Raw genomic sequence first — 26,499 nt, forward strand, 5'->3', positions numbered from 1 at the left:
CCAAGTCCTTTAACACCACACCTACACATTTTTGAACCCTTCCAGGGATGGCGATTCTACCATTTGCCAGGGCAGCCTGTTCCACACAGAGCAGGTAAGAAGCAGAAATACCCACTCAGTGACCAAACAAATACTGCTAAAAGAGGTAGCAGTACTACCTCTACTGCCTTTGAAGTGTAGACAACATAGAACAGGTATTACAGAAGAACATTGAATGTGACTACTGGCATCATGAAAAATGGGAGGGGTGGTTTTCAGCATCCTCACAAAAGTTGGGCTATGACAAGTGTTCAGGAACTCATGGCACAACCATCAGAAACCCAGGCCCACGAAGATTTTGGGTGAAGACTGCAAACCACTGACTCCCAAGAAAAGCATCAGAGAGGACTGTTTTATTCAGCTCCCTTTGAATCAAACAAAGCCTTGCAGATAACCCAGAGCATCCACCACAGCTGAAAGATGTGGCCAGTAAAGCAATCAGTGATAATTTGTGTTCAGACAGGAGCACTCTGTGGCTGTTCCCGCACTTGTAAACATGTAAAATTCTGTCACAGAAAACCTCCACGCAGCCTAGCTCAAAGGCTACTGAACCCTGTTTTACTGCACTGTATACCTCAATAAAACTGCAGGGCTTGTCATGGCTGCAGATGTGCTTACAAAACATCACTTTGTTATGCTGGTCACCAAAAGTGCAAAGCACACAAGATATCCTACTGTAACTGCAATTCAGCATTAGTGCTCTTTCACTCATTCTCTAATTAGGAGCAGAATATCCAGTGATACAAAACCACTCTTCCTTCTTTAACACTGATAGCAAAACACAGAAGGCTCTGGGATGGCAAAACAAATAATTTCAATAAAAACTGTACTCAAACCTACACAAAGATTAAAATAGAGATTTTATTGATGGAATAACAAAAGTGCTTTTCTTAAATATTTTTCAAAATACATTTATACAACTTACAATAATATATCCAAAATAACTGTATATACAAAACATTACCTTGTTTAATGTATGTGCTTTTTTTTTTCTTTGAAAATTACAAAGCAACTTTTTGGCAAAGTTCAACCTTAAGAGGTGATAGCTTTGAGAAGGTTAGATTAAGAAAAATAGAACCTGAGGGAAAGTGACACTTATGTCCATGACAAGCAAGAAGTTCTCACTTTAAATAAAAATGTTTTTGTTGTATTTTTCACATTACAAAAATAACAGAAGTGAAGAAAAAAAAAGGATGATTGATACTTTTCATCATTTAATTGAGCAGCTTCTCATTCTTTCAGGTACAGGAACTTGAGATAAGAGTGCATGTCAAAAATGAATGCAAGGAAGAACAGCAGTGTCCTGCTGTGGCTCTCATGTGCAGTTTCTTAGCTGCTCTTGATATGGTTGACCTGATTGGATCTGCGATGGATTTCTTCCAGAAAACTCTCGAGCTGTTCTATCAGCATTCGTTTTTTAAACCTGGATTTAAAAGAAAGCATTATGATGGATGCACAAAGTAGTACATGAAACATCATTGACAAAACTTTAACTGAACTCTGGAAATGTCAATTATTACTTCAGGAGCAGTGCATGATGAGGTCTACACATACCTCATTTATATACATACACTGTCTCCTAACATTCTGGTAAACCACTAACTTGCTCTTTCATTTGCTGAATACAAAACTACATTTATGAGAGTTTATAGCTAAACATCACTCAGCTCTCAGAAATTCAGGAAAAAGACAAGAGTTTGTTGCTTCCAGAAGTGAAGCTCTGAAGCACAGAAATAAAATATACATCAAAAGAACTATGATCCTAAAGATGGCAAACTGCTTTTAGGGATTATTTGCATGTCTTCATGATGCATTCATCCAAGTTAACAAAGTTGGTACTGGTGGAAGAACTGTCATTAAAAGTGCAAAGCAGATCTCCTGACAAACAACACAAATTAAAACTTGGAAAAAAAAAATAAAAGGAAAATACAGGCATCCAAACTCCATACCTCTGGAGTCTCTACAGCTCTATTCCATTAGTTGTATAAATTTGATCAGTTGGCCATTCTGTCACCTCTGCTCACGCCACCTCAGGAAGTATAACTCCTAGCTGTTTCCAGCTAACCCCTCCCCCTTGCAACATTTCTGCACCTCTGAGAAGCCACTTCTGACCAAGGCTTTGGTAGCCATATGTGCATTCAAATACGGCAGCAATTAAAATATTTTGAACAATATCCCAAATTCAAGTCCTGTGACTTCACTAAACCCCAGCAGAACCCCTCTAGGTTCCAGTCAGGCATCCTGGTCCACACCCTTGGCTCACAGAGACATGGTACCTTTCCAGATCACAAGCTTCCCCACAATCCCTGATGCAACCACTGCCAAATTTTGTAGATTTGTCAACTAAAGACAGCTGGAATAAAGAGACTGTGCAAGAGAAATGAGAGCTACAGGTGATCTTAAAGGCCTAATTTTACAGCACAAAAATTCCAACCCCACTAAGGGCTGCCACAAACTCCAAGAGCAAGAGTATTGTTATGCTGTGCTATGACAGAGAGGAAGAATATATAATTCACAACATACAGAGCAACTCTGACAGGCAATGTAACAATCAAGCAAAAGCACAATACAGCAATGGTTGCTATAAGAAGAGCACAATCTACATAACTTTACATGCCCCACCAAGCTGGCTAGAAGGCTAGAGGGTCTGTATGAATGTCCAACATCCAGCATACCTTGAGAAGCATGGCTTTCTCCAAAAATTTTGTTTTTAATAATGAAATTTGCTTAATGCCACAGGAAAAGAGCTGACTACAACAAAACAGAATAAGAAGCAGCTATTCTTTGAGGTTGCTCAATGTTCTGGTTATATTTATGATCCATTCAAGATCCTAGAATTACTCATTCCTTGCAACTCAAACACTATTGGTTCCAATACATTTCTCCTTTTTTCCTCTCAGTAAGCATGTAGAAGGCTAAGTACAGACAGTCTAAAGATACTGTAAAGAACAGTTTCTACCTGGATGAAAAACACAGGGTTTAAATCCTTATCAAGTCACTCTTCTTCAGAGAAAAGCCACCTCCATTTCCAAAGTCTCAGACAGGACTACGCTATCTCTGAATGAAGTATGCTGAAGAGTAGAGACATATCTTTATGAGCATACCTGAATTTAAAAACTATTTTTAGGAGAAGATTTTTAGCTGATGCCGTTTCTAAAAGCCTAATTCCCAGTAACTGGCAGCTCCATTGTATTTTTCAAATTAGCAGTACATTCACCTGAGCTTTTCAATTGGAATGATTTTTTTTAAAGTTACCTTCTCTTTCTATACCATTGTCCATCTACATTTACAGGGATTTGGCAGTTACAGTTACTAACATTTTTAAGCCAAAATCCAAGGGAAAAAGGTAAGCTTTTATAAACAACACCTCAAGAAGCTTATGCATTTCTGCTCTTTCATGGGGAATTATTTACTTGCAGTGCAAAGCATTGTTTTCAAACAATTGCGTGATTGTCCAGCAGTTATACATGGTACAACATGGTGCAGCTCTGTAAGAATAATACAATCCTGTTACCTACCTTGAAGCTTCTTTTATAACATTCTGTAAAAATACCAGTCGGGTTTGTAAGCTTCCTTGTACATGCTTCAGTAAAAAGAAGATTCTTTCATACTCTTAAAGATCAAGAGAATAGAAACATCAGTTATTTAAAAGATGCCTGCAGATAGCTGTTGTAATAGATTTGAGTGAAATGCAACATTCAATTTTTGTAAACTTTAAAGCTGCATCTCCTATCAACTGAAGCAAGAACATCTTATTTAATGAGAACCAATATTAAACATGTGATATTGAAGCTTAGGATATTACTAACACCTATCAAGCTAATTCTAGTATTGACATAAAAACCATGACTTCCATGAACACTGATAGGTATAGCAATGTTTTCATCACTCCTTCAGTAAGTTTTTAGCAGAGATTTTAAAACAAATCTTTTCAGCTTTAAATTTAATTTTGCTTCAGTCTAATTGTCCAGTACACTTCTAAAATAGTGATTTAACATTAATTCTTTGTTTAACTCTCATGCCAATTACCTGAAAGAAATTCAGTATACTTACTCCTTCCTGGTTTTCGGATCTCTTTCATAATTTGTGCTCTTAGCTCTATATTAATCTCTCTGGAACTCCTGCAGTGCACAGGCTTTTTCCCTTTGCTAGGTGAAGACATCGTCAAGTTCTCTTCTGGACTTTGCTCTTTACTACCTGATTCCTCATGATTCTCCAAAAACCCATCAACGTTCAAATTGTTCCCTAAATGTTCATGGCCTACATCCTCTGCATGAGCTGTTGGTTGATCCAATGAATTGAATGGTGAAGAGGACAGTGAAAACTCTGAATCCACAGCATTTGGGAAAACATCTGATGAAAGGGAGTCCATACTGTGATTCTCAATGACATCAACTCCAACTTCATTATTTATTTCTGATGCTGAAAAAACAAAAATTACACTTGCCAAGTTCAAATTCCTTATCATCTCATACAAGTAAATGAGTCAGATCAACATTAGACTCTTAAAACTATCCTCCAGCTCATACAGTCTACAGTACATACCAGGCATAAGAAAACTTGTTTGTGGATTACAACACTGAGCCTGTCACTATCTCCTGGCTATTAATGACTTCCAAAAAATCACAGGTATGTTCTTTGTAAGAAAAAGAAATTACTGTATGGACTACCAACAAAAGAAAAAACACCTGTAAAGAGTGATTTTATGGCATGGTGTCTTTCCCCCTTTAAATCAAACTAACTGAAGTTTACTTTAGTACTAACCAGTGAATAAGAGTTATACAGCCCCTCAAGCTTTACACCCAGGCAAGTGATTACATTGCACAAGAGCAAAATTCAAACTAACTTCATGCTGCGGTACTTCTAGAGTATCTGAATTTCCAGACAAAAGAAGAAAACTCTTCTCATTGTCTACACTGTCTCCTTAAGAGAGAGGAAATACATTGTTCATACTTAGAATTCATATGGAAGACAACCATCCAAAGGACTGTATGAACTCTGTAATTAACCCCAGACATACACTTAAGTACTTTATTTTTAAGAAGGAGGGATAAAATTGTCGTATTTCACAAATTAGCCAGCAGTATTTTTTATACAAGGATTTTTTTTCCAGATAAATTAAAAAACAAACCTTAAAGATTTTGAAGATTCACTTACTTTTGTGAATAGCAATGGGTTTAATAAGGTCAGGCTGTGCTTGTGCAATTGGTGTTGGGGGCCCTTTTCCTCCAATGTGGTTATTGACAACTGGAAAAGTCTGTGGTCGCCCTCTGAGCAGGGGAGACATACAACGCCGCCTTTTTGGAATCCCTTGCATATTTGGTTCTCCGGGTCTTTTATGTTTATTTTGAGGGCCTGATACAAATTCATCTGCTTCATCTATCATCATTCCCTGTAATTAATTTAACAGGAAGAATTCTTAAGCTTCACACCAAAACCACGTAACATAAGATACAATGAATGGTCTGATATTAAGATAATGTGTAAGAATTACATACAACATGCCATTATGTTTGTAATTCCAAACTGTCAACCAAGACCGATAAATGTGCTAAAGGCCCTTATCCAACAATCTGCCAAATAAGGTAAGGGCCATCAAACTTCCTTTTCAGTAATTGCTAAGAGATTCACATATTTAATACAAGAGCTCTAAATGTTCCTGGCAGTTTGGTCAATTCCAAGGAATTTGGATAAAAGGGAGAGCCAAGACTCTCAACTTTTAGACAAGTGTTTCAGTTACAATACAATTTAGAGACATAATGTTACTCTTCCAATAAAAGCTGCCCTCCATAAGATACTACTGATTGAAGAACACTTGAGACAGTTTGCAGCTATTTCTTTTGCAAGTATTTGAAAGGGTTTCTCCAGACTACTCAAAGAACAATGTAGGCAGTATCACACACAGAACAGCACATTTTTAAAAAAGATTTACAGAAAAGTCACCTTTTTGTCCAATTTGAATGGATTGCCAAATGTATGAAGCCTTCGTGGTTGATCAGGATCAAGTTCTCGGAGTGGAGAAGGTATTTGTTTTAGATACTCCTGGTAGTTTCCCATTTGTGCTATAGGTACACTGTGAACTTGATCTATGGTAACAGAGGAGTTAATTAATACACAGTACTGCTCACATTATGAGAATTTAGTCTATATCCATTTCATATCTCCAATGTTCAGACTTATCATATGCATTAATAAAACAGCTACACAAAGCTCACCATTTTTCTTGCCTAACTGGTATTTATAACACTTCAGGAGACTTGCTCAAAGGAATCAGTACATGTCTCAGGAATTTATCATTCTGACAACAAATAAGCCATAGGTGTCATGCACAGATGTTAGTTTTCCAATGTGTCCCAACTTTACAACAGAGCAATGGATGGAAAAACAGATTAGGAACAAATTAGAACTAAAACATTACTACAAACAAAAGATATATTAAACCAAAATCAGAATGCCATGCTGCACACAGCTTTGTCCAATTTTAGCAACCCCAAACTTAATTGTCAAGACTAGAATTTTCCCAGAGCAAGGGTGACCTTTGATCACCATAAATCAACAAACTCTTAAAAAAACACAGGAGCTGATTTTAAACTTGTTCTAGCTTTAGAGTTGCCAAGCCTTTGATCCAGAAAAAAATACACTAGAAGAAACCACAGAAAAAATATTCCTAACATGAGTTAATCCTCCTGCCTGAAGAACAAGTACTCTGGCAAAGTGATAATGCAATGTGAAAAGTACAGATGTTCATCTGACCTAAGTAGCAGCAGCACTAATGTAGCACAAACTTTCACTTGCATTGCCCTTCTCACTCTACTTATTTCAATATCTTCAGTTAAATGTCACAAAGCACTGCCAGAAGACACAGGAAAAAAGGTAAAGGAATAAATTAGCAGACTACTGAACCATTTGCTCAACAGGCAAAACATCACAGTGGCAGCACCCAGTGAGCTAGCTTACTTTTCCACTGCTAACAATCCACTTCTATTGAGAGAGATCATAACGTTTTGAACTGCCCTGTGATTTTATCAGATACATCCATGAAAGTAAGGAAAAACAGTGAACAAAGAATCTTCTGTAAAAGCCCAAGTTCCACATACGGTCTTAAGGACAAAGCAGTGAATCAGCAATCTTCTGTCCTCACCCTTTTTTCTTCCAATAAGGTAAGGAAAAAGCATTTTAAAAAATGCATGCAGTTTAATGGCAAGAGCAGACATCCACCAAGTTTTAAAGAACTACATTATTTGTTATATTGTTATTTAGCAATGATCACATCACAGGCAGACAAAATATAAACTTATCTAACCTTCATCTTGTCCTTTGAGGAACTTGCAAGTACTCTTCAATAAATTAGATCTCATTCGTGTTAACTGATCCAAAAGATTTCTTCTGGGTATGTCATAAGCATTTCTAAATGTCTGAGGTTTCAAATCCTACGGTTCCAGTAAATGAGATTCCAATTAATGCCATGTAAGAAACAATATCTAGCATTTCAATGGAAGTATATTGAAAATAACAACATTACACACAGTGGTGCTTACCTTATTCAGCAAAGCTATTTGGAACCCAGCATACTCCTTCATATTGAGGTCTAGAGGTCTATGAGGAATTTCCCCAGTAATCCCCTGTAGCAGATGTTGAAAATCGTTCCTATGTGCCATAGACAGGTTGTGTGATCTGCTTCTGACCTTAATTCCAGTCTCTTGCGCTACCTTTTTGCCTACAGAGCCAATGACTCTATCGGACTCTATTTTGGCCTTAATTTGAAATAAATAAATAAATAAAATTGACAATATGCTCTTAAAAGAATTAGTCAGACTTATTCATTTTAAAATCCTACCTACAAGATTCAACAATGTGCTAACAACACTACGATGACCATAACCAGGCTGAGCGCTTAAGGAGTGCTTAATACATAACCACTTAATGCCTACTACAGTTTTAAATATAGTGAACAGTTTTCTGCATATTTCTCCTCTGCTGCCCATTACAGTATCTAAGCACCAATATGCATGCAATGCTTTTATTTTCATAAAATGTCATAATTTGACTAGTAATTCTCTGCAGATCTATCTGTACTCATATAACGTTCAGCTGTTCCTGCAGAGAACAGTCAAACTCTCACAAGACTGATTCTCCCACAACTGTAGTTGCAATCAGTCACCCAATTGAATTAACTTTTTTAAAGCTCAATACTAATAGTCATAGCATTAAAAAATATGAAATATGTGAAAATAACCAACTGGTTGACCAGACAGACCTAGCCCCCAATACTATGTTAGATTTGTACCAAAATTAAACATGTTCATAAATGCCAGCTTTTTGACAGAACACAGTGAAAAGAGCCAAAAGGAATTTAGTAACACAAATGCCAATTTTGGTTTTGCAATTTCACATAAATTTATAGACTACTCAAAAATTTGAGTATGCAATGAGAATACTGAGTCTTTACTGGCAGAGCCCATCAGAAGTTACAAAAGCTCTAAGCACAATTTGCAGTGCGTGTCATTACACCTTAGAGGAGACCAAGATGTCTAGGTTGAGACACCAGTTCACAGATTAGTGAGCAATATGACTATGATTTAACAGGATATGCTCTACACTTTAAGACACTTGCTTCCTCAAATAATAATTTATATTTATGTTTTAAGAAAAAGCTGGTCCATAAAAACTCATTACCTAAGTTACAAGTACTTGGCACTAGTGTTTCTTGAAGTTCCAAGTGTACTTTTTTTTATGTTGAACACAAAGCTTAACATGCACAGTTCAAAAGGGGAGGTAGCAGGGCAGAAATGCTGGTGCAGGAGCCTTGTCAAAGATTCAGGCACTACTCTGAACACAGTCAGCAATTTCAAACAGTCACATGACATTTCTACATCTGTACCCTTATTTAATATTCTGTTATGTCAGTTATCTTATTTACTGAACACTTTCCACTTCATGCCACAAGCCAAAGAAAGAACATTTTGATTCTGATGCATCAAGCAGAATTCCCTATTTCCCGAAAAACCACTAAAACCTCTTTAAAGACAACGTTGGTTTTTTTGAATAAAACTATGTTACTTTCTGCTAAGTGAAAATGCTCCTTAAATAGGAAAAAACCTCAACTTGTATTTCCATATCTGTGTCTATATAGTTCAGTTTATAAAGTCTGTATTTAAATGTTGTATTTTCCTTCAATTCAAAAAACCAAAATTATTTTTTGGTAATTTTTATGGGAAAGTATTAACTTAATCTTTCTGCTCTTTTTTCCTACAAAGCCACTGAACCTGAGTATTTTAAGATTATCCTGCTATTAGAATAAGTTTTTACTGCTCTTTTGCTTCAACATTACCTGCTGACTCAACTTTTTGAGATATGAAATGACACTGTAACTAAGTCCATATTCCACATTGTCAGCTATAAGGTTTGGTGCTCCCATCATTCTCACAGCTTTCTTCAAAGGCTGAAATATGGAATATATTGCATGGTTATATTTAACTTTATATATACTTCAACTAACTGTACCCATTTCAAATAGAACCTGAGGTTCTGAAAGTTCAAAAATAACAAAGCAACTCAGGGCATCATTTTTTGTTGCTTTAAAATAGTTCCATTTATACAGAATCCATTAACAAAAATATAATTTATATGCACGTCCCAGTGTATTATGAAATTAAGAAAATTCAATAGCATTCAGATCTCAGGCCTCCCACAGGACTCCAGTGAAAACACTCATTATGTATGAAGTTATAACTATTCTCTCTTAAATTAATACTTATTCTACTTAAAACAGAGACTACATCCATACTAGAAAGACAACTATAAACCAGAAATTTTAAGTCATCTTACCCCAAGATAATAAGGAGGCATTGTCTTCAAATAGCTTTCAAATGACTGACGCCATTTCAATGTAGGCTTTGCCTTGTGTACTTTAAACAAGTCATCTAATAGTTATAAAAAAAGCAAAGTAACAAAATGAAAGGCATGTCTAGACAGCACTGCATTTTTTTTTCTAAATAATAAAATTCTAGCAAAAGAAACTCTTGAAGAAATGCAAATTCCTCAATGATTAAATTAGTATCTACAACTCAACATACATACAACTTAGCCAAACACACACAAGATTAACACTAAAGCCAAAAATGGAACCTAATAAATTACTGAATTGGTATTGAGACAGATTAAGAAAAATGGCTCTTAAAACAATGAAAGTGAGACTAAAACATATCTGCAAATGACGATTGAGTAAATCTTACACACTGAGTTGGAGTCATGAAGGCCAGACAATTGGAGACAAGTGAAACAAGCTACTGATTCTACCTTTCTCCAGGTGTTACTAATACTGGCATTAATTGCAGTTATCTAATTAGACGCTATCAATGTTTCCATTACCTACCACACAAGCAAATTTGTATGAAGTGGTATTTACCTAGCAGTGGAAGCAGGACTGGGTAATTGTAAGGCATCACAAATAAATTTACACAATTCAGCGCTGTACTAGCTTTCAAGTAACCAAAAGGATGACCAAGTTCACTGTATTTTGCACTATTGCTCACATACACCTGCAATAAAACACATTACACTGGATTTACACTCCAAGTATTGTGTTCTGAAATTTTACATTCTATTTTAATTATAGAATAAGATATATGAAAAACATTATTCTATAAACTTCAGTTTAGCATGCATTCTACTTGCCTGCCAGCAGGTCTGAGGGGATTTTCTTTCCAGAATAAACTGGGTCAGTGGTGAAGGTTCTAATTCATATTTATCAAAAGGTAGTTTGTCAATGACCATCGGTTCACAGTCAGTACAGGAAAATTTCACCACAGGATGAGATGTGCGAGGTGGCTAAACAAAGTATTCCACTGTTAATAAGGCTGCACAACAATTAAAAGGCATTTGTACTATGACAACTGAAGCAATACAGATTCTTTGAAAACATATGCATTTAAGGAGCCTACTCAATACAGCATTCATTACTGGTAATGAGTCCTAAGCAATTTATGATGTTAGCACTGTCTTATTCTGAAGGAATCTTGTTTTCTAAATAAGTGCCAATTACTTCACAATAGGAAGTCTAGAGCAATATGCAACTAAACCTTCTTGCATTTACCCAAAAGCTGTACAAATGGGAGTAAGTCCTAGTGGGGCCAAAAATCATCATTGTTACTCTGGGACAAGTCCATTTTCATTCCCTACAGAAGCAGGTGCTGTACTTCTACATTTGCTGACTTTGCCAGGAGCTTTTCCTTCTTGGCAAATTTAACAGTTACAAAATTCAAACAACTATTAAGATCTAGAGCAGCATGAATTCAGGAAAAAAAACTTTAAAAACTCGCATTTCCTAGCAGCATGAGGGAAAAAAAGTTACTTCAAGTCAAGGAATTTCAATGTTTGGATTTTTAAAATCTTTTTATTAATCACAGCAAAATGGCCTTTGTGCTACAATTTTCAACTGTAAGTTAACAACTTGAAATTTCTTTTACCAAAAGGGAGAGAGAATTTTCAGTGTGAAGAAAACTGGAGCTCTTCACCTTCCATTGAAGGGAGGTATGTAATCTCTCATACTTACTCTGAGCCCTCCCCCAAGGCCACTAGAATCTGAGGAAGAGCTCATTTGGGAAGCCTCCTTCCAGTAACTCACAAATACACAAGATGAAGTACAGAAACAAAAGGTTTCTTGGACCATCTTACCACTTCACGTTGAAAGCAATTATTTTATGTCAAAGCTCTAGGCTCTTCATTTTAGGATAAGCTACCCAAACAAGTTATCTGTCAAGAGAGCTGGTCTTGCTTTGAGTGTCTCCACCCTGAGGAAGGTGGGCTCTCCAACAGGACACCAAAGAGGAGGCCCAACCAAATGGACAAAGAACAACTCTTTTCAAAGAATATTACTAATAAATAGTTATGGTGGAGTTTGACCAAGCCACCAAAGTCAGACTAGGAATAAAAAGGCTGCAAAAGAAATTGACTACTCAGACTTGAGAAGTCCAATAATGCTTTGCTGGAGCAGTTGAAGCAGCCATTGACATGTTGATCTACCAGCATAATTATTAGCAGACTTTCATATACATTTAAGAAAGCCTTGATGGTGTCATTAGCCACAGTAGACTTAAGTTCTTGTGATAGAACTGTTTGAGACAACTCCACTGTGAATCAGGTAACAGTCAGGGAAAGTCAAGTATTTAACTATGAACTCTTAAGCAGACAAGATATGCTACATGCATACACACTGATGACAACATACGTTGTGTTTGAACACTACTGTTAGAACATTACTGAAATACAGGTCTTAAAACACTATCAGCAATTTAGCTCCCCAGCACTGCCTGAGGAAGGTACAACTCAATTTCAATTGATGTCAACAAGAATTTAGCTGTACATGACAATGTTTTATAGTTATGAGAGCTATACACACTACAACAGAAAAAAATTTCATCTTTTTGCCATTTGCGTAAATCAACTTCAGGCTTTTTAAAGATTTCATTCAACAGCTCTTCACTTGGCAAGATCTATTTTATCAATCTTCATTAAGATGTGGAGTAGTAAACTGTAGAGACTCTACACAGCAAATGGAGGCAGATACACAGGACCAGCTTTCCTACAGAACACCCTTCAAATACCCACTACATAATGACATCTTGGTTTTTTTAATGACTACAGAAATATACTTTTATTCATATATGCTAGCTTGCTTGTAGTTCAGAAAGACACTCACATCCTTTAACAAATGTGGCCACAGATGCTAAAAATATCAAAACCTATAAATATGACTAAAATGGCATACTCAATCACTCCTCAAGAACCTGTATTTCAAAGAACTTCATCTGTTTTCTATCCAAGAAATAAAATTTATGAGAAGTTCGGTGAGCATTAGTCAGCACATCTGTTTCATATCAAAAAACCCAGAAGAATTAGATAAAATCATCATGCAATGTAGGTAACCATTACACAACTGCAGGATTTCTACTTCAACTGTTTCCAATATAAACAGAAACATAAAAATGTATTACACTATACTAATGATTAGTTCTCAGACCAAAAGGCAATGGAATACATGCTTTTGTGAAAAAGAACAAATAGATTAATTCTTAATTAATAAATTAATTTAAAAGCCAAAGTTTTCTAAGTTTGGATAAATTGAAGGTGTGGCTACACACACAACAGCAGATGAAGTTATATTCACTTCCTATAATGAAAGTAGAACTACCACAGGGATTCAAATTGTTAAGATCATACTATCTTTTATTAATACCCTCTATGAGACAATAGAATTTCATAGGCTTTTACCAAGTGCCACCATTTGATATTTAACAGGGTTCAAACAAACACTTACATGCATGCCCCTGGTCAAAAATGTGTTACAGGCAGCTCCCTAATGCTTCAAAGCTACTAAAAAGAAAACCCCATGTTATTTGCTCATCAGTAATTTGTAGACTTGCATGCGTCACTCCTTGGGTCACACTCCTTCCACATTTGCTACAATGCAATACATATGTCAAAATTTGAAAAAGAATCTCTGAATAGGAAATCCTGGAATATTTCTGCATGCACAAACCCTTTGCTTTATCTTCAGTACATACCAGTGTTGGAGAATTTTGATCTGGCCAAAAGGATTCAGGAACAGGCCAATGACCTATAGGAACCCCTGTTTTAGGGTTTGGTCTGACATAGATAAGTTTGTGACAGCTGTGCCAAGGCTGGGGTCCAAAGGGTCTGGATACCTCCACCTGCCCATCTACAGAAGAAAAAGGCTTTGAGTCAAAATAGTGTTAAAACTCAAGAACAGTATTAAATAAATTCTGTGAAGAGTCAGACTTATAATCACAGGGAAGCCCTTCCTGCAGCTAACATCATTTCTAAGAATAGCAGATAGTTGTCAGTAAGCATGTCTAGAAAAACACAAAGTGAGAAACCAAATAAGCATTGAATGGTTACAGGATGAGAACCAAGAAAGGCAATTATCTGGAGCCCTTCATTATAATGTTTCTTTTTCCTCCATTGTCATTAACAGAACCTTGAAATCCAAGCATTAAAGGAGTGATATACATGACTAATACTGCTGGAATTTTTATTGCAGCAAAGTAATTTTTTTTTTAAAATCTCACAAACTTCTCAGTAACATCCAATGAGGGACCTAGCTAAGCCATTTAGAATGAGAAATCAATACTACACAGGTGTATTTGCTATTTTAACTCTTACCACAGCCACTTTAATACACTCAAGAAAAAAAGGCTAAGTCCAGGTCTTTCCATATCATGTTATTTACATTTCTAGCTAGTTGAAAACTGCTTAAAACCCATAAATCCCTTTAACTATGCCTGACATGAACAAATGCATTTAAGACTACCTGAGTGGTTTCACCAAATGCAGAATGTCTGGCAGCTACAGCCAGCATTTTGAGACACTATAAAGTTTCAGAATAAACAGGTAGGTCCTTTTTGAAGTTAAGTCTTTCAAATTGCCATAGTTTCCCTTTTCATTTGACAACTACTGTATTAATTCACTAAGTTACATTGATGACAGTCATCCCCTGTTATTTCAAACCACAGTGTAAAAAATTTCAAGTACCATCAATTGGTGAGGGATCTGGTCCAGCTTTTTCAAAATTTATTACCACTCCACTTTGCACTTTTTGCACCAATGACTCAAGACATTGATTCAGCATTCTTGGAGAGCACACACAATATGACCGACCTAGAATAAAACAGTCAGGGTTAAAGCTCTTCAGTGTTTCTGCCCTTATTTTAACTTGAATCACTGAAAACTGTTCAACCACCACACACATACATCACTGATTTAAAACTTCTCCTAAACAGTCCTCTTTTTTTAAGCAGCAAAGAAGCCCACTGAAGCACTGACAAGTGCCTCATTGGAAATGTTTGTATTTTAGACCCTTAATGACTAACTCAAATTCTTGGTTGCATTCATGGAAAATGGGCTCCCCCTTGTGACAGACATCAACACTTAAGCTGTCCACAAATTTCAGTCAAAGCACTTGCCAGTACAGTATAAATACAAGTCAGAAAGCAGTAGAATCAAATCTTTTTGGAATAATTTTTAAAACCATTTGCTTCCTCTCCATCACATCCTCTGATGCATTAGAAGAATCATCATACTTTTAAAATGTAATAAACTCAATGCCTGAATTTGATCTGGAATATAATTGCTAAAATTTTAACAATATGGTCCATAACTGAGAAAAGTATAAATTCTGCAGAATTATTATGCATTCTGAAAGGCATTATGTGTGCTCTGGAGGGAAAAAAACCTAAAACAATGCACTTCCTTCACTTTGGCTTTTTTAGACCATAGTGTGACAGGAATTAACCAACACTGTAGTGCAGAACAGACTCAATTATTACAATTTCTAATTGCAATACCAAGGTGCAGTAGAAAAAAGTAAGTTCTCTTACAAAGCATTTCTGAAGAAAGTAGATTCACTCTCCCAAAATAGGCTACATTTAATTGTCTGTAGCTTTAATGCTATGAGTGTCTTTAGTTTCATTATAACAGGGTTTATGAGGGTTTTTACAAGTACTGTAAGAAGTTACAAATCCTTATTACATGACATGGAATCACGCAATCAATTGAACTAAACTGAATTAATTTACACTTTGGAAAGTAATGACTTGTCAAAGGAAACAAGGCCACTCACCTCCTGTGACTTCACACATAGGTGTGATAGCAGAGTCATCCACAGGCACCCCTGTCATCTGTTCTGATTCTGGTGCTGTAATACCAGGCAAACGAAGAACCAAAGCAAATAACCTCTGATCCCATCGAAAGGGTTCCTTAGTCAACTCACTTCCAGGTAAAGGTGAATTGAGAGGTAAATGGAGCTGGAAAGTGATTTAAATCTGTGAATATACAGCTCTTAAAAGAAACAACAATTTAGGTTTCATAGCAATGGCAATTCGCTCTATATAAGCACACTTCTCTCTCCACATACATTTAATACCTCATTAATGAAACTGAGACAAGCTTCTACAGGACAGCACAAGGCATTCAGAATATCCTAGATGCTCTTTTTGCATCCGGATACTTCATAGATTAGTGAGAAAAAGAAAGCTTATCCAAACATTCCACTACAGAAGTCCTGCACAGATAGATTTGCAACAAGTAATTGCAAGTTCCAGAATTTTGCTACATCCCTGGCTGATGGCACCACCGTCAGCACAAGCAAAATTCTAATTTCACCCGGAGCACTGCACCAACAAAAGGGGAAAAAACATCCCCAAAGCAATGACTCAAGTGGTACAAACAGCTTCATTAGCACACCAAATACAAGGGGCTTATGTCCACATGCCGAAGCAAACTCAACATGTCCTCATTTTCTCTCATGCAGCGTTCAAAAAAATCCCAGTTCTCAACCCTCAATTCAATGCTAGCAAGAAACTATTAGTCTGTTCCAAAACTTGATGCAAATCCACACAATCACTCACTATATATTGCCTTCATTTCTAGTTCATAATGGTGAGAGAATTTATAGAAAGCTGTTAAAACAGGTTTTTTGTTTACTTATTTTTAAGCAATAGCTTGAAAGCATTAAAGCCTGATTTCCAAAACCAGATCCTGCAGTTATTTCTATTTATATAATTGCAGCATCTCACACTGGAAAAAACGCATACCTTGTTGTTTGAAAAACAATCAATTTATTGATACAATCTCAAAACTATGAACAAACATGATAAAACTACTCAACATGTGGCCAAGAATCAGAATATTTTGGACTTTCCAGCACACCTGATGATTCCCCCAGAATTTCTCTTTCTGCTTATGCAGGCACAGAGTACATGTAAGAACAGAACTATTTTCTCCAAATGCTTCATGTTTTACCAAAACTGGTCAAAGGGAAGGAACTCAGTGGTTTATAACTAACTGCTTGACATACATGTCTTTCCCCTCTACACAAAGAGTCACAACGACTGCCTGACAATGGAAACTCAGTTAAAAGAAGTTAAAAGAATAGCCACATTCTTAGTTAACAGCCTGGAATCCTGACTGTAAGAAGACTGAATTGCAAGCACTCCTCCATCCTCACTTCTGGGTATTAAGGAATGCCATTCAAGCTTTCCTACTTAGATCTGACTGAAGATACACTATCCCCAAAGAGTACATTTGATTTGCAAAACACACCTATGTAACAGCATTGTTTTCCTTCGGGCAGCATATATACATATTTTTTACTATGAATATTTATAGATATAAAGTACCCCACTGGATCCTGAACTAACAGTATCCCGAGTTCAGTTTACCTCAAGCTAAAAAATATTTCATTGGCTCAACTGGTTATATGGCGAGAGCTCCAAAACCAAAGAGTAGTCAGAAGCTGGCCATTGCACATATTGCAAACATAAAAGTTTTCAAACTCTAAGACAAAATACAAAGTAATCATCATCAAGTCAAATGTCTTCACCTTCCTCCCAACAATTTAATTCCAGTTAAATTTAACATCCTTTAACATTTATACTGGCAAAGTTATAGATTCAAATCACCTAATTCAGACATTAGTAACTTGGTGTTGTCATCTCCAGTTACCTTTTTTTATAGTATTGTATTACCATAGCAACTGCATACCTAGAAGAAACTAAGATGAGCCTAGAATTCTACATCTTGAATTTCCTTTCTTTCCCCATGCATATTTTAATATGAAGGCATGCACACATTTTCCTCTCTCAACAACCAGTATGAAAGATAAAGGCAGACTGAACTAATCAAAGGAAGGTTATTTACCAGCTGTGGTCTTCAACATGTGACTGCACACAGACAACAAGTGTCCTCCCAGCTTAGTACTAGAAACCAGCTGTCTTGTCTCATCACTTGTTTGTAGGAGCACACAGAAGCCCTACCATTCCCAAATGCCACAATGATAATGCTACTACACAATCAGCATGTGTCTTATCTTCCTGCCTTTAGAACACCTAAAATATTCCAGAACTACAAGGAGGTGGAAGATAAGAGTGCTCTAGAAGATCTCTTCTGCACAAGGTTATTGGTGAGCAGGTTCATTTATTCTCAGTCCTTGTTTCTACCAACATTTATGCAGTTATGAGAAGCAGCACAGTCTAAAATCCCCTTTCTTGGGGGGGGGAAAGGACCCTAGAGACCCCAAGATGAAAAAAGCTAGATAAGCATTAGAACACTCTGTACTGGCAGGGCAGTCTGAGAAAGACAGTAACGATCTTCTGGCAATGGCTGCACATACATGCTCATCCACTAGCCAGGGTACAAATAGCACTGCTTAACTTTAGTACCCAGGTAATAACAGGCAGGTCCATCTTGGGATATCTCATAAAAGGGTGTCAGATATGCCTACAGTCAGCTTCTCTTCTTGTACCAAAAAAAAAAAAAAATCTATCAGCAAGTAACCTTCTTTGCATGCTCTTCTGGTACCCAAAGAAAGGACACGACATCTAACATTCCAAGTAATTGCAGCCTTTCATCCTGGAAGGACTAAGGACAGTTAACCATTCAAGCCCAGCTGAGAACATCAACTCTTGACAGACTCAGAAACTCTACTTACAGTTATCAATATTATGTTTTCCCATCTTTTTCCATCCAAATCTATGCAGTTATAACACAGAGAAAGACAAACTGTTCTTCCATGGAAGATAACTCAAGGAGATCCCAAAGACATCAAGGTCAAGACACAGCATGTCAATACAAGATATACCTGGCCATTCCAAAGACAGCATTAGCCATCACCAAGTACTCTCTTAGCTGATAGTCACACATTACGAATTTACCTATCAAGAGCTTTGGAGCTCAGTGTCAAGTGCTGTGAACCCAAAAACTGCTGCTAACAGGAATAATAAAGAATGGAAACATACATTTAATGATATTTGCCATCTATTTCTTGCAGAATTTGTTTAAAAATCAGAAGTTTAAGCTGTAGGAACTATGACAAAAAACAGACCATTTGGAGTTCCTGATTACTCTTGACAGTAAGCAGAACCTTGCTGTGACACTTGTCACAGCTGTTGCAAATGCAATGCAAGGTGATCACCTCTGGGAAGGATCAATGTGACAATGCCAAACAGCTGGGGGATGAAGTCACACAAATATCACAGATTATTCCTGTAAGAGTCTCTCATCACTGGAAGATCAGAAGAGTGGCAACATACAGAAACCAAGCAACATTGCTCATGTTTTTTGCTTGTATAATCATGTATAAGACTGTATCAATATGCTAATAACTCCATTTCAGTCTTGCAGACAAGTTTAATGCTACTTTAGAGGGTATATTGAGGGAGGACAAGGAAACATAGCTCAGCAGTTGTAAAACTCAAAAAGTATGTTATTTCATAATACAAAGAGGAATAAGACATCCCTCCAAACATCTAAACATTAAATATGAAGAAAAGGCTAAAACTGAATTTGAGGGATCAGGCCAGAAGCAAAAGCCACTCCATAATGAATCTATAATGCAAGACCAACTAATTAATGATGCTTTGCCAATAGTACAAGCCCATCCCCTCCTCAAGTTATGACTCAAACTAATGAGCCCAGAGAAGAGTCTGGTCAACAAGCCATATGAACACAGAATTGATGCTGACACTTTTCAGTGCATTAAAAAGCAGTGCCAGAAGGGAGAGAGCTGAAAGTGTTACTGACATGTGCAGGTGGAGAAAACTGCATAAACAATACAATTTCTGTTTTCAGTCTGAATAATCACACCCATGGGAGACAAAGCAGCACTCACTGAAGGGCAAGGCTCTATCTGAAACACCCATTTCAAAATCCACAAAGGAACAGGACATCTGAAGAATTCAGCAAGAGCTCTGAAACAGGGTTTAAGCTTAACTGTCTCACACTAACGCAAATTACAGTGTTCCCATAGTGATAAACTGATTTCATTGGTAAGAATGCAAATGTTCATCTGAATGACAAAGCTTTGAGAAAACTTGCCTCCAGGTTCCATGCTGGCTTCACAGGCTTTCCAAAAAACCCCAAACAAAACACCAAAGCCCAACATTGTTGGTCCTCTCATACATGTGCCTTAAATGAACTAAAAATACACTGCCTCAAGCAATGCTAAAAAGTAAAAACCTTGTTGTCATAGCCAGTGGGATATGATCACTTCCAACACCAACTCTGAAAAGCCTCCCCAAAGTCAAATCCAAAGAACAGAACAGACATTTGAAAGTGACTCAAAAAGCTTTGTTAGTGAACCAAAGGAGCAATGAACTTCCATAGCTCCGGGGTGGTGTTCCTGTACTAATTCTAGCATTTCTGCATGTCCAACTTGAGAAGTAACTGTAAAGGACACTAAAGGTAGACTAAGAAAAATTCTGATCAATTAGACACACTGACAACAGCAAAAAATCATCCCTGAAAGACAGTAGTAGCACCCTTCAATGCTTTGTTGCTCTTTTCTTTGGTTAAGAATGTTTCTACCACTACACCTATGGCAAAAAAAGGGGGAAAAAATGACATCCTTTGCTGGGATATACCCAGTACACATATGGAAAATCATTCAAGCTTGCATTTTGTCTTGCAGGAAAAACCAGTGGTCACTTTGTCTTCTGAAGGAATGGAACACCTTTACATTGGCTTACTGATAGCAAAAAAACCACATTAATTCACTATTATTAGAGCAAATTCTACATTTCTAGAATGCAATTTAATCAAAAAATTTTAACATTGGGTCTGATTTGACATGATCATGACACAAACTCTGGTTGTAGCATACACTTATCATTCAGCACTGCTCATGAGCCAAGTCTACATTTAGTAGATTAATGCAGTCACCAGAAAACCCTTTGTCTCAACCTAAGTTACAACAGTTTAAAGATGCGAATGCATGACCAAATGGTTGCCTGACTCCATGAAAATGTCTTCTTTTAAAGAGTAAGATGAAGGAAAAGGAACAAAAAAAAAAAAAAACTGGCTGGCTATAAAAGTCCTGATTCTTGTTGCAAAAGAAAGCTTAATTACTAATGCAGCTTTCTTACCTAAATCATTTTGAGTAATAAAGATGAAAGGAAACGTAACAGAATCATAGCACTGCCTACACTTGAAGGAACACATGACAATTATACAGTCCAGAGGTTTTCGAATGCTCAGGGCCTTGTCCAATGCAGCTTTTACTACTTCCACAACCACTAGACAACATGTCCAGTATTTGATCACCCACACAGTGAAAGATTTTCTTGCTATCCAATCAGAATTTCCCACAGGACAACTTGCAGCTGTTGCCTCTTATCTCAGCCCTGGGTACCTCCAGGAAAAGACAAGCTCCCTATCTCATTCAGCTGTTGCAGAGGGTGGTAAAGCACTCCCCAAGTCTTCAGGAGAGAAGACTGAACAAACACAGTTATCAGCCTCTACCCAGAGGTTATTAGTTTCACCCTCTGAGCACCTTGGTGCTCCTCACTCCTGTATGTCAGTGACAGATTTTACAACTCATCTGACAACAGATTCTTCTCCTCGAGGAAGGACTTACAGATAAAAGATTACCCAAAACAGTATTCTGCTGCTAACTGCATTGTATGTTGCAAGAGACTCTAAAAGTGTCACACTATTCTACTCAGTATTTTGGACTGCACACATTCAATCACAGAATTAATCTGAAAAGAGCTTATCGGGTAAAAAAAGTCTGATAGAAGTGAGATTTCATACAGATAACCTACTTGTTACCATGGATCCAGGAATTCCCTTTCAATTACTAGCTATGGTTGTTAGAAGTCCACAAAGAATTATGCAATCACTCAACTCTCTACAAGTCAGATATATTAAAAAACACTCAAATACCACTTTTCATACATAAAAATTCTGTAAGCGATGCAAGAATCCAATATAATACATTATTAGTAAAAATCTGAGTAACTAATGAACAGCAAAGTACAAGTTAATCTGTACAGTCAAATGTGGTGCAGCACAGGCCAAAGTCTGAATTCTCTTAAGTTTTAAAATGGACCTTGGCATATTAACCTTTTCCCTGAAAAGGGAATGAGCTTAGGGATTTAATGTAGCTTGGTTTTTTTACTACTGCACGAAATAGGCACTGAGCTGGCCAGACCAATCCTACCCCTTGCAACCACATCCATCTTTTTAAGGAAAGAATTCAAACTGGCAAATTAAAATAGTTCAGTGCCTCAGCATTTGCTATTTCTCTGAGTTTGCCAGATGTCCGAGTGGGTACTCCAGTATATTAAGATCTCGATTTTAAACTGTTCTATAGATGTAACTTGGAATATATTTCTTCAGTTCTTCCCTTGAATTAAAAAGACTATTGATTTGATTATAATCTTTTTAAGAACTCAGTGTGAGAGTAGTATGTTTCATATACTCCTTAGTGGTGACATTCTTTGGGAGATCACTACTTTAACTTGGGTCTGCACAAACAGAGCTTATATCATGACCAATTAAGACACAAGTGCTTTATAGAAATCAATTTCTTCTGCTAACATATTTGAAAAGCAATGAACTCCCTAGACAGAAAGAGCAAACTCATTCTACTAAACAGAGCAACAATTGCTCCACAGGTTTCTGTTACATGAAGAAGAAAGAGTTATTTGGTTATTTGTAGTACTATTGCAACTTGAAATTAAAATAAATAACTTGAAATTAATCAAGACACAAGCAAGTATAAGTGATTAATGAGCATTCTTCTGAGGAGCCATTTGTGCTCCTACTGTAAACAGTATCAATGTTTAAACACTATTTACTACAGATCACTGTAACCAGAGGTTAGATCTTACCTCTTCCTGTATCCCACTGGTAGTAGTTAATTTACTTCCATCAGTAACTGTTATAATTATTGCTGGCTCCAGAAAAAAAGGGTTTCGTCCCTAAGGGGAAAAAAACAGTTACTTAAAATGATGTAACAAACTGTTAAGTTATTAAATAGCCACTGATATAGACTAACAAAACAATAAAGATTGAAGTATTTATTTTCATATACCGCATAGTGCAGCAAGATGGGTTTCTGAGCCTTTTTACAGTCAGACCATGGAATGCTAGACACTTAGCATGTCTGTATTCAAAGAATTCACACAGAAACAGCAAATATGGTAAACATAGGACTTCAAGAATAATGCTTTGTCAAAGTATTTGGCAAACTAGCAGCTGTGTTTAGAGAAGCAACCATCTCCTCAAAGGTACTTCCAAATCCTCCCCATTCCAGGGCTGACCTTGTGTGATTTAATTACTCTGTCTCCAAGTAAAGTATTTGCATAGTATCTTGTGATCATGACCCCTGGGTTAAGAACTACTACTCTATGTATTAAGACTGATATAAATAGCACCTGTTCCATTCTGATCAAAGTGGTTAAAGATGCATACACAAAATCTACTTCAGAAACAAAATACTTGAAGAATAGATAAACTTTCTATACATATCATTTAAGACAGAAACATATACAAGGCAAGATATTCTAGGATCCCAGCAAGACAGGCAGCTAGCCTAGCTGTAACAAAAACTTGAGGTCAGTTATTGGTATTCCTTTATCTATTGCCAGTATTCTAGGAGCCTTCTGTGTCTTCTCAAAAAGAATTCCGAAGTATTCCATGGACACGTCAACTCCAAGCTTAGGTAACCCATTTCACTCTACCTACAGTTAATAATGGACTGAATAAAAGTCACCCCAAGATTTTGTTGAGTAGGTCCTGCTCTTCTCTTGCTAACCTCAAGGCCTTGTTTTTTTTCCTCAGGAAGCAAAGAAAAATATAAGTAAACCCATAGCCTAGTTCTGCTTATCAAGACAAACTATCTCATGAATGCTTGTGATTTACTCTAAAAACATGGAGAGAGAACAGTTTTTAAAAGACCCTTTAAATCCATTTTTAGAACCCATTAAATATAAAAGATTATCTAGTGATTTTGTGCTTCAAACAGAACTATTATTTAACAATCTGAAATATATTTGGTGAAGGGAATCCAGTTTGACTACTGTGGCAGGAGGCACCACAGTGATCAATATTTTCTCAAATCTTAGCAAAAAAATTAAAGATTTCTTTTCTAATAGTATACCATTACTACAAAAAATAAGCAGAAATTCAAATTAAAACAAAGATCAATCTCTCCCATGAAAACCAAGCTACTTCATAATTTACTTTAAACAATTATTCAAAAGGATTTAAGAACTCTCAAAACACTCCATTTTAATTAAAATAATTTCCTAAGTATATCTAGTCTTATTTAATTCTCAACAGTTACAGAATGTTTTTCTGCCAACTAATAGTTTACCACAACTGCAAAACATCAGCTGGAAGCTAATTACATTGCACTGAAATAACACAGAAAGCAGGGTTTGTAACTACATACTTCTCATGAATACTGACTGTAAAAATACTTGAATGCTATTGCTAATAAATTATTGTAAAAATGAATTGACAACTGATAGAAATAACAGATTTATAATGTCATAAGCAATGCTAAGTTAATACTCTGGTGCAATTTCAAATACAAGTATTAAAATTTCCATCTCTGTCAATGCTTTTATCTGGATATCCTCATCATCTTGAAAAATTTTATTCATTAACTATACTTTGTCTCAATTTTTTCCCATCTAAAAGTTTAAGCCTTAAGCAGTTGGTGTTAGAATGATCATGAAATTATAAAGAAGGAAACAAGAGTTGCTACACTTGAGCCCCCTATGAAACATGTCTGAGGGACATGTTTATATCCTCAGGCTACTCTTTGTAATTTCACAAGCATTTTACATATACAAAGGATAGTCACCTCACATACTAAATCAACTTGTTTTCAGAAAGAATTAAAATATATCACAGAAGCATTTCAGTAAAAAAGCCTATTACTGCAATTTACTACTTTTGACTAAAAATTTCCATGTCATTAATATTTAAAGACCACCACTGACTCTTCTGACCCTGGTCCTCACCTTATTTATACAAAGGCATTCAAAACCAGTATTAAGTCAAGTACTCCTATTCCTCTAACAAAGTCCCCACTTATTTGTGTAAGCTCTCAACAGTCAGACATCATAAAATCAATTTCTAGAAGACTTACCAATTCTTTTAACTAAACTGCAGCACTTCTGTCAACAATTGGTTGAGAACTTTGTTTCTAGCTAATTAATCTAATTCTACAGTAATCACATTACTGTCTATTTCTCTTCCCCTAGAAATACACTTTTAAAATAAACAGTATTTTTACACAACTTGGAAGTATCATTCTTCAAAATACATAGTAACATCACTGACTGTAAATGCATGGATAATTAATTCACTCCACCCCAATTATTTTGGATAGTCAGAGGAACAGTGAGTGACAGTGTATACTACCATGTCTTTGGCAGCTTACAGGTATGCTGCAATGCACTGGGGAAAGCATCTCGGGATAACAAGGTATAAATAATAAGCCTGCTTCCAACTTTGATAACTAGCTAACCAGCATGAGGTTTTATTTATTTCAGAAGCAAATTCTTTTCAACACACTGCTTTTCCTTCTGAAAGTTTGTAGCAGTGGTGAAGAAAGGAAGAAGCACCTATGACTTTAATGGATGACCACCCAGTAACAAGGTACAAGGAGGATTTCTTCATTCACCCACAATCTGTGTTTTCAAGGACAGATGTGCATCAAGACAACAAAAAACCCCACAGACCTCTTTCGGAAACAAAGTTACTTAAAGTCAGCATCAATACCAGGGAAAGTCTGCTTGACTAAAATGGAACAAGCATGAGATTCAAAGCCTTAAAACTAACTTATATTATACAACACCTTTTGAAGAATTTGACAGCTTCATGACTGCTCCAAAACACAAAGTAATTCAGCTGCATTGGTTGCCTTTCTCTTGGTCTCCAGCTGAAGCAGTTCTGTGCTCAGATAACACACAAATACAGAGCACCACTGAGCTCCACATCACTCACACAGGGTCACAGTAAGAGGCATCCCATGCCATCCCAGCTTGTGTGATGCTCTCAGAGGGAAGTGTATCAAATTATCAAGACACATTATTGCCTGGTTAAAGCTCTCACAACTAAGAATTCATTCCCACTAGCAAGTAAGCTTAGCATCCAATTTCAGCACAACTAATTAATACAAATATTTTTTTCCTTCTTCCAAGTGTAGAGGTAAAGCAGTTCAAGAGCTACTGTGACCTTTACATATGCAAGTATACAATATTATACATGCAGGAAGAGAAGATAAATTAAAGACTATTGTTATCTCTAAGCACACAAATATTAACTTCAGAGTCCAAAGTGTTACAGAACTGAAGAAATGGATGAGGTAGAAATGTGACCAAAACACATTGAATCAGAGACTAAAAATTACATAATAAGCAACAACTACAAAAATAAGATTTTCAGTAGTACAGAAATTTCATGCCCAAGAAGGGCTGGGAGCTGAAAACACATATGAACTGAAGTGCATATTTTTTAATAGAACATATCAGCAGGAACTGGAAAAAAACACATTTTGAGATCACGACAAATGTCTAAGAGGTACACTTACATTTCAGTAAATCACAAAGCTCTGCAAGCTGTATTGCACATCTATCTCCCATTATA

General features: G+C 36.4%; 1 protein-coding gene across 5 annotated transcripts in view; it reads right to left on the minus strand.

Moving 5' to 3' along the window:
- Positions 1–882: 882 nt before the first annotated feature.
- The window catches only part of INTS6 (integrator complex subunit 6), a 38,597-nt gene continuing 12,980 nt past the window's right edge, over positions 883–26,499 (minus strand). For 3 of the 5 annotated variants that reach the window (XM_030273149.4, XM_041716229.2, XM_072929362.1), the window contains 15 exons: positions 22,728–22,817; positions 15,680–15,863; positions 14,593–14,718; positions 13,605–13,759; positions 10,717–10,869; positions 10,448–10,580; positions 9,868–9,962; positions 9,371–9,481; positions 7,578–7,793; positions 7,343–7,469; positions 5,983–6,125; positions 5,197–5,431; positions 4,093–4,461; positions 3,558–3,651; positions 883–1,462 (listed from right to left, as the gene is read on the minus strand). In XM_030273149.4, coding sequence (XP_030129009.1) covers positions 1,369–1,462; positions 3,558–3,651; positions 4,093–4,461; positions 5,197–5,431; positions 5,983–6,125; positions 7,343–7,469; positions 7,578–7,793; positions 9,371–9,481; positions 9,868–9,962; positions 10,448–10,580; positions 10,717–10,869; positions 13,605–13,759; positions 14,593–14,718; positions 15,680–15,863; positions 22,728–22,817 — 2,325 coding nt within the window. In that variant the 3' untranslated portion in view covers positions 883–1,368. Of the gene's footprint in view, positions 1,463–2,998; positions 3,111–3,557; positions 3,652–4,092; positions 4,462–5,196; positions 5,432–5,982; positions 6,126–7,342; positions 7,470–7,577; positions 7,794–9,370; positions 9,482–9,867; positions 9,963–10,447; positions 10,581–10,716; positions 10,870–13,604; positions 13,760–14,592; positions 14,719–15,679; positions 15,864–22,727; positions 22,818–26,499 lie in introns of all 5 variants that reach the window. The other 2 variants (XR_003960515.4, XM_012569788.5) reach the window with 2 other exon arrangements.

Source organism: Taeniopygia guttata, chromosome 1, assembly GCF_048771995.1.
Source record: "Taeniopygia guttata chromosome 1, bTaeGut7.mat, whole genome shotgun sequence".
In the NCBI taxonomy this organism is placed as follows: Eukaryota; Metazoa; Chordata; class Aves; order Passeriformes; family Estrildidae; genus Taeniopygia; species Taeniopygia guttata.